Here is an 8,411-nt window from a genome sequence, read left to right as displayed (position 1 = left end):
ACCCATAATGCTAGAATTTGAAGTGGCACTACCCTTTTAAAAAAATCTGTAGAAAATGTTTTTCCTTCAAATGAAAGGCTAAAAGAATAATAGTCTGCCCTTTCAAATTCTTTACATAGGAATGTAGATGTTACATGAGCCCTTCAAATGAAATTTGAGAATCACCTTTCAAGTTCGAGGGTTGTTTCTAGCCAAGTATGTACCTTGACTGGACATTGGCCCAATGACGTTAGTGACATTCTGGCATACACTCGAGTGTCGAAAATAAACTTTTTTTCACCAACAAAAAAAGGATCACCTTTAAGCTCAACGGGTTTTTATTGAAAACAATGCATTGGAAGTTAATTGGTTTTGTAACTAAAATTTCAAAATTTTGAATCTTTAATTCAAGGGTACGGAAAACTACAACTGGTTTTTTCTCAATCTGAGCTGTGAAAATCACACTAAAGAATGATGTTTTTTCTCTAACACTCGTACACTCGTGTCATGTTTGAAAAACCTTATTGCCAAATGGTGTGAGTTTGAATGCTATTGTACACAACACATGCAAGGTGTTTGCCTCAATGGCATAATTTCAATACCAAAAATCCTCCCAAAAAAAAGGTTCGGATGAGGCAAGTGTAAAAAATGTTCTTTTTTCAACACAAAAATGGGAAAGGTAAAGGTCAAAGCATCTAGACTCAAAAAAATTTATTATTTTGCCCAATTGGAAAAAGGAGGTCAAGGCCCGATGTCAAAGACTCAAAGGCAAGTCTAATGTCTAGACTCCACCATAGGTGCAATGTGGCCTTGATATGAGATTTGTGAATCAAATAAAACACTGTCTCAAAGTGTGTGGTGCGAACGTTTTCCATTCCAATACACATGCTTATGTGGGCCCATGGTTTCTTTTTGACACACATTAATGTTGTCAAATCCGTGTACGATGAATTATTGTGGGTTGTAACTTTCTTTTGGGTGCTTATTTATGGCTCAATTTTCATGAATGCTTCAACTTAGAATAGATTGCAACTTTGAAAAGAAATATATTAGAAGAGGACATAATAGTCCACTATTTGTGAGGTTGAGAGCTCAACCCATAATGCTAGAATTTGAAGGTGGCACTACCCTTGTAAAAAAATGGGTAGAAATTATTTTTCCTTCAAATGAAAGACTAAAAGAATAATAGTTTTCCCTTTCAAATTCTTTACATAGGAATGTAGATTTTACAATGAGCCCTTCAAATGAAATTTGAGGATCACCTTTCAAGTTCGAGGACTATCTTTAGCCAAGTCCAAAACTACCTTGAGTGGACATTGCCCCATTGATGTTAGTGACATTGTGGTGTACATTCTAGCGTTGAAAATGAACTTTTTTTTCTCACCAATAAAAAAAAGGATGACCTTTAAGCTCAAGAGGTTTTTATTGAAAGCAATGCATTGGAAGTTAATTGGTTTTGTAACTAAATTTTCAAAATTTTGAATCTTTAATTCAAGGCTAGGCAAAATTAGAGCCGATTTTTTCTCAATCTGAGTTGTGAAAATTACACTTAAGGAGGACGCTTTTTTCTAACACTCATACACTCCTGTCATGATGTTTGAAAAGGCTTACTACCTAAGGGTGTGAGTTTGAATGCTATTGTACACAACACGTGCAAGGTGTCTACCTCAATGGCATAATTTCAGTACCAAAAATCCTACCAAAAAAAAGGTTCGGATGAGGCAAGGGTGAAAAATGATCTTTTTTCAACCGAAAAACTTGAAAGGTAAAAGGTCAAAGTGCCTATGACTCAAAAACGTATTTTTTTTCTCTCAATTGGAAAAAGGAGGTCAGGCTCTTGATAAAGGGGGTCAAGACATCAAAGACTCAAAGGCAAGTCTACCGTCTAGACTCCACCATAGGTGTAATGTGGCCTTGAGATGAGATTTTTAAATCGAATAAAACACTATCGCAAAGTGAGTGCGAACGTTTTTCATTTCAATACGCATGCTTATGTGGGCCCATAGTTGCTTTTTGACGCACATCAATGACGTCAAATCCATGAATGATGAATTATGGTGGGTTGAAACTTGCTTTGGGATGCTTATTTATGGCTCAATTTTCATGAATGATTGAACTTAGAATAGATTGCACCTTTGAAAAGAAATATATTAGAAGAGGACATAATAGTCCACTATTTGTGGGGTTGAGAGCTCAACGCACAATGCTAGAATCTGAAGGTTGCACTACCCTTGTTTTAAAAAAAAAATTCCCTTCAAATGAAAGGCTAAAAAATAATAGTTTGCCCTTTCAAATTCTTTTCATAGGAATGTAGATTTTACATGAGCCCTTCAAATGAAATTTGAGGATCACCTTTCAAGTTCAAGGGCTATCTTTAGCCAAGTCTAAAACTACGTTGAGTGGACATTGGCCCAACGACATTAGTGACATTTTGGCATACACTCCAACGTCGTCAGAAATAAACTTTTCTTTTTAACTAGTGAAAAAAAGAATCACCTTTAAGCTGAATGGGTTTTTATTGAAAACAATGCATAGGAGGTTAATTGGTTTTGTAACTAAATTTTTAAAAATTTGAATCTTTAATTTGACTAGGCAAAATTACAACCAGTTTTTTCTCAATTTGAGCTGTGAAAAAGTACACTAAAGGAGGACGTTTTTTTTCTAACACTCATACACTCCTGTCATGTTTGAAAAGGCCTGCTTTCCCAGGGGTGCGAGTTTGAATGCTGTTGTAGACAACACATGCAAGGTGTCTACCTCAATGGCATAATTTCAATACCAAAAATCTTCACACAAAAAAAAAGGATTTGGATCAAGGGAAAAAATAGGGGCTAATCTTTTGCCAATTGGCTATTTTTTGTGGTTTTTTCGCAAAAACATTCGCTCGATATCTTAAAACATTTGCCCAAATTTTGGCCATTTTGAAGGTTTTTAGAAAATATTCACCCAATTTGGACATTTAAGGGCATTTTTTAAAACATTCACCCAATTTTCTATAATTTAAGATTTATTTAGGAGGAATAATCGCCAACCCACCTACACTTATATATTCATGGAGGTATCTTATTTTTTTACCCTGATTCAGATGAGGCAAGGGTGAAAAATGTTCTTTTTTATGACCTTCCTATTTTTTAACCCAAAAAAGGGAAGGTCAAAGGTCAAAGCATCTAAGACTCAAAAATGTATTTTTTTCGCCCGATTGAAAAAAAGAGGTCAAGGCTCTTGATAAAGTAGGTCACTACGTCAAAACCTCAAAGGCAAGCCTATCGTCTCGACTCCACCTTACGTGCAATGTGGCCTTGAGATGAGATTTGTAAATCATATAAAACACTATCTCAAAGTGAGTGCGAACATTTTCCATTCCAATACGCATGCTTATGTGGGCCCATGATTGCCTCTTGATGCACATTAATGACGTCAAATCCATGTGTATGATGAATTATTGTGGTGGGGGGCTGAAACTCCACACTTTTTTGTGGCTCTATTTTCATGAATGCTTGAACTTAGAATAGATTGGGGCTTTAAAAAGCAATAGATTAGAAGAGCACATAATAGTCCACTATTTGTGGGGTTGTGAGAGCTCCACACACAATGCTAGAAATAGATTGGAAAAGAATATCAGTGCACTATTTGTGGGGTTGAGAACTCCACCCATAATGCTAGAATTGGAGGGTTGCACTACCCTAGTTTTTTAAAAAAAGGTGGAAAACAAATACCTTTTGCACACACACATAGACATATATATGCACATGTACATAAATACACATGTAAAGACATGGACACACATGAACCATTCACCACACCACTTTTTCTTCCTTTCGGCCCACCACCCATGCTTCTTGCCTATGCAACCCACCCTTCTTCGAAATCTATTCTACACAAACCAATTTCATGACTAAAATGTATGAAATTTCATTCCTTAAAATAAGGGCTAGGATAATCCTTTGTCGGTTCTTTGGCGAATTTCAGCTAGAAGAAAGAGATTATAAAAAATAAATTTATACGTTGAAGTCCCGAGTAATAAAAGTCACATGATTATAAAATTGTTAAAGTAATTGTTCACAATAACATAATCTGCAGTAGCCATTGGCAACTTCTATTATGTAGTTCATATAACTACAACAAGAGAACCCTACATCTTTTTAATTGTTGTGATATAGAACCCTACACCCATCTTTGGAATTGTTGTGATATAGGACATTATACATTGCAGAAAGTATTACAACATGATGTGGAGTTACTACTTACAAAGCCTTCACCTGGCTCAAACCTCTTGATGCCTAGTACCTACACACATTGAAACATTATTCTCTCTCTCTCTCTCTCTTATGCACGTGCATGCATGCACGTGCACACACACATAGACATATATATGCACATGTACATAAATACACATGTAAAGACATGGACACATGTGAACCATTCACCACACCACTTTTTCTTCCTTTCGGCCCACCACCCATGCTTCTTGCCTATGCAACCCACCCTTCTTCGAGATCTATTGTTGTTGCCCAGGGAGTGAATCTCTCTCTCTCTCTCTCTCTCTCTCTCTCTCTCAAGCATGCATACATGCACCACACACACACACACTTCTATGAAAACCCTTGCAACATTCTTATTTCCCTTGCTAATCCACAACCCCTATAATATTGAGCCATGCATGACACAACATATAGTTATAGCTCACAAAGTCTCATTTGATAAAATATCTAGTTTAATACACAAGAACTTTTGGTGGGGTGAGGCAGGGTGTAGGGAGAGGGCACACCTAGTGGTTCATTTACCCAACTTTGCAAAACCATGCTCTATAAGATAGGTGTGGATATGGGTGGGGAGGTGGAAGCGTTATAAAAAATAAATTTATACGTTGAAGTCCCGAGTAATAAAAGTCACATGATTATAAAATTGTTAAAGTAATTGTTCACAATAACATAATCTGCAGTAGGCATTGGCAACTTCTATTATGTAGTTCATATAACTTCTATTTGCAGAAAGTAATACAACATGATGTGGAGTTACTACTACTAGGATTGGCATACATTGTTGTGATATAGGACATTATAGGACATTGCAGAAAGTAATACAACATGATGTGGAGTAATACAACATGATGTGGAGTTACTACTACTGGAGGTAAAACCAAAGGAACTGAAAATCTAGGACGAGGAGGTGGGTTTAACACGGGAAGGAGCGTGGACAGCGGTGGAAAAGGGAGGCTGCTTCACAGGAGAGCTCCCTTCCAGCCACTGCACCACGGTCGGGGCGTAAGGCCTCATGCCTGGGTCATCTTGGATGCACCAGAAAGCAGTCTGGATGAGCCTCTGCACTAATTGCTCCTCGTCAAAGCCACATATTTGGAGGCGCTTATCCACGATCTCCATCATCAAGCCTTGCTCGCACTTCCCTGCAGCCCAGCTGGGGAAATGCCACTCCTCTGGGTCAATTAGAGCATTGTTTAGCATTGAAAAGTCCAGATTCCTTCTGCCTCCCACAATCTCCAACATTACCATGCCCATGCTGTACACATCGCCCTTCTTGCTCACAGCTCCGTGGGAAAGCCATTCGGGAGCTATGTAACCTGGAGTTCCCCTCACCCCAGTCACCACCTCTGAAACGTCCCTCTGCATTAGCCTGGACATGCCGAAGTCCGCCAGCTTGGGCACAAATGCACCATCCAGCAGGATGTTCTGCGGCTTGATGTCGAAATGCAAGATGGGTTGCGCGCATTCCTCGTGCAGGTAACTCAAGCCTCGAGCGATCCCAAGCGCCACGTTGTAACGAGTCTGCCAGTCAAGCAGAGGAGCTGGCGCACCATCATCAGATGCTGCTGAGTACCCATGATCATGAGCTTCACCTTTGACATTAAAAAGCCAGTGGTCCAAAGACCCCCTTTCCACATACTCGTACACAAGCAGCCGCTGCGAGACCTCCCAGCAGAACCCAACAAGGCGAACTATGTTGTGATGGCTAGTGCGTCCTATTGTGGCCACTTCAGCCAGGAACTGCTTCGACTGGCCTTTCAATAGGGACTCCAGTCTCTTCACAGCAACTCTCCTCCCATCTGGAAGCACGCCCGCGTACACAGAGCCGCACCCGCCAGCGCCCAGGAGCTTGCGGAAGGCCTTTGTTGCGTCGTGCAGATCCTGGTATGAGAACCTGCTGGGCAGCAGAGGAAGAATGTCCCGCAGTTCCTGCTCTTCTTTAGCTTGGCTTGCTTGTTTGCTCTTTCTTGCACTGACGACATACACAGCTAATCCAAGCACTAAACAAGCCACAAAAGAGGATAGAATTGCGATGGCAATTATCATGGTATGTTTGTGATTACCTGAACTTGCAGCTGTAACTTTCAAATAGGTGACATAATTCCTCGCAAATATTTCCATTGGCACCTCCCAGCCCTCAACAGTAGTGTAAGACAAGTTTTTGTCAGTTACATTGAGCAAGGAGATCCCATCGGTTATAAAAAAGCAAGCGGAACTGTTGGATTGGAAGAAGAACCCGTTGCAGGAGCAGTTGGAGGAGCATGACTTCTTGCATTCTCCCACCGGCGCGGAAGTGGAGCTGGTGAAGGCCCATCCGCCAAAAAGGAAGATGCTTGCCGTCTGGTCCAACTGTAGGAAGTCGGTGGTGTTGATATGCTCATTACCCTCACTGCAGTGTGGCAGAGAGGTAGAGCGTCTGCAGCCCTTTGAGTTGTCGTTGGTGTCAATAGGATCAAAGAAACTCACCCCAGAGGAATAATTAGCCGGGCATGCGCAGAGGGTTGCAGCAAATGGTGTACATACACTGAGAGGCCCGCAAGACATGGGGACATCGCACTCACCCCACCAAGGTGCCATCAAGAGACCAAATCCTGACTCCAAGTTATATGCTGACTGGTCTAGTGCAGATCTTCCAATTGATGAGGGAGGGCTGGTTCCAGTAGAAACTGCGTAGGCGTAGAGCCTCCCATCGGTTTCCAATTTTATGAAGCTCCAGGAAATGCTCCCAATATTCTGTATATTTTCAAAATTGGGCGAGATGACCCAAGAGATCGTCTTATTACTGCAGGGTCCTGCGTCGAGGGTAAAATATAAAGTCGTGGTTAGCATGCTGTAAGCTGTATCATTTGTGCCGCATGGTGACGATGAAACCAGTGTATTGAGATCGAGAAAATTGGTGCCCTGAGAGGGCAGGATTATAGGGATGACCCAATACGGAGATGGTTGTTCAATAAACTGAGCTGTATTGAGATAGAGCACAAGCCCTCCCTTTTCCATGCGAGCCAAGTAGGAGGAGTCATTACTTCTCAGCTCCTTGCCCACCGTCAACTTCTGCCCTTGAAGAAGAGTGTCTCTGGTCGAGCTTTGCCACACCACATTTGTTCTGCTCTTTGTGTCGTAGATGACCAGATTTCCTGTGTCCTGCATCTCCATCATGCTAACATTGCTTACATTCCAGACTACACTGCCATTGTGATCCCTCAGCTGCAACTCGTTGCTGCTGCCCGCAGCCACCACCACCAGAGACGAATTCACAGACGTAAGAGGATGATCCAGATTGGCAATCCACACAGGCACTACAAAGCCATCAGCAACTGCTAATGGATGCAGGCCAAAGATATCCGGATTGTCATCACTTCCACTCAGATAAAATTGGGAGTAATCAGTGAAGTTGGAATAGTTGCCTGATAGCCCGCCACACACAGCCAAGTAGATCTTCTGATAATGAACATAATCATCATCATCATAAAAACTTGATGAGAAGAAGAAACCAAGAGAAAAGCCCGTGCTTTCAGACGAATTGGTGCTGTTGAAGCCCGGGGAGCTCAGAATAGGCAAGAAGGCGCCATCGTCATAGGTTGCAATGGCTGTCGTAAAGAGAAGGTCTTGGGAAACGGCATTGCCAGTACTGGCGTTGAAGGATGCGAGCATAGACAGGTTTAGGCCGACATTCAAAACTCGCAAAGAAGGATCATCAGGAGCAGAAGTGGCAAGGTGATCAGCAGATTGAAGGATCATGAAACACAGCACCACAATATATACACTGCTTGCCAACATCTCCTCATCTATATGAGAGCCTAAACAGAGGTATATTATGTACGTAGCTCACTTGAGGCGGCAGCAGCAGCAACAGGCTCTCTAACTGCAGAGTATGCATAGTGAGGCCTTTTAGAGGCCAGCAGGCAAGGCGTGAGTGGGCAGGCATGGCTTTGAGTCTTTAGCATTTGAGTCTTAGACGCCTTATCCTTTACCAAGACCCCCTTCACCTTTTTTCTTTTTTTTTTTGGGGGGGAAAGGGTCTTGGTACTGAAATTACGCCACCGTGCAGCAGGGTTCGAACTTGTCCTCACATTGAGAAAAAAATCAGTTTCAATTTTGTCTAGCCTTGAATTTAAGATTAAAATTTTGAAAATTTAGTTGCAAATTCAATTAACCTCCTATATGCTTTTT

The 8,411-nt window shown here is 41.4% G+C and overlaps 1 protein-coding gene across 1 annotated transcript; it reads right to left on the bottom strand.

Annotated features, from left to right (window-relative positions):
- Positions 1-5,104: 5,104 nt before the first annotated feature.
- On the bottom strand, positions 5,105-8,174 carry LOC147637160 (G-type lectin S-receptor-like serine/threonine-protein kinase SD2-5). Its single transcript, XM_086800755.1, has one exon. The coding sequence runs from the start codon at positions 8,016-8,018 to the stop codon at positions 5,136-5,138; it is 2,883 nt and encodes a 960-aa protein (XP_086656881.1). The 5' UTR covers positions 8,019-8,174; the 3' UTR covers positions 5,105-5,135.
- Positions 8,175-8,411: the final 237 nt, after the last annotated feature.

Source organism: Cibotium barometz, chromosome 7, assembly GCF_041138505.1.
Source record: "Cibotium barometz isolate CiBa-2024 chromosome 7, ASM4113850v1, whole genome shotgun sequence".
In the NCBI taxonomy this organism is placed as follows: Eukaryota; Viridiplantae; Streptophyta; class Polypodiopsida; order Cyatheales; family Cibotiaceae; genus Cibotium; species Cibotium barometz.
The sequence above is the reverse complement of the archived record's forward strand: the minus strand, read 5'-3'. Positions and strand labels throughout refer to the sequence as shown.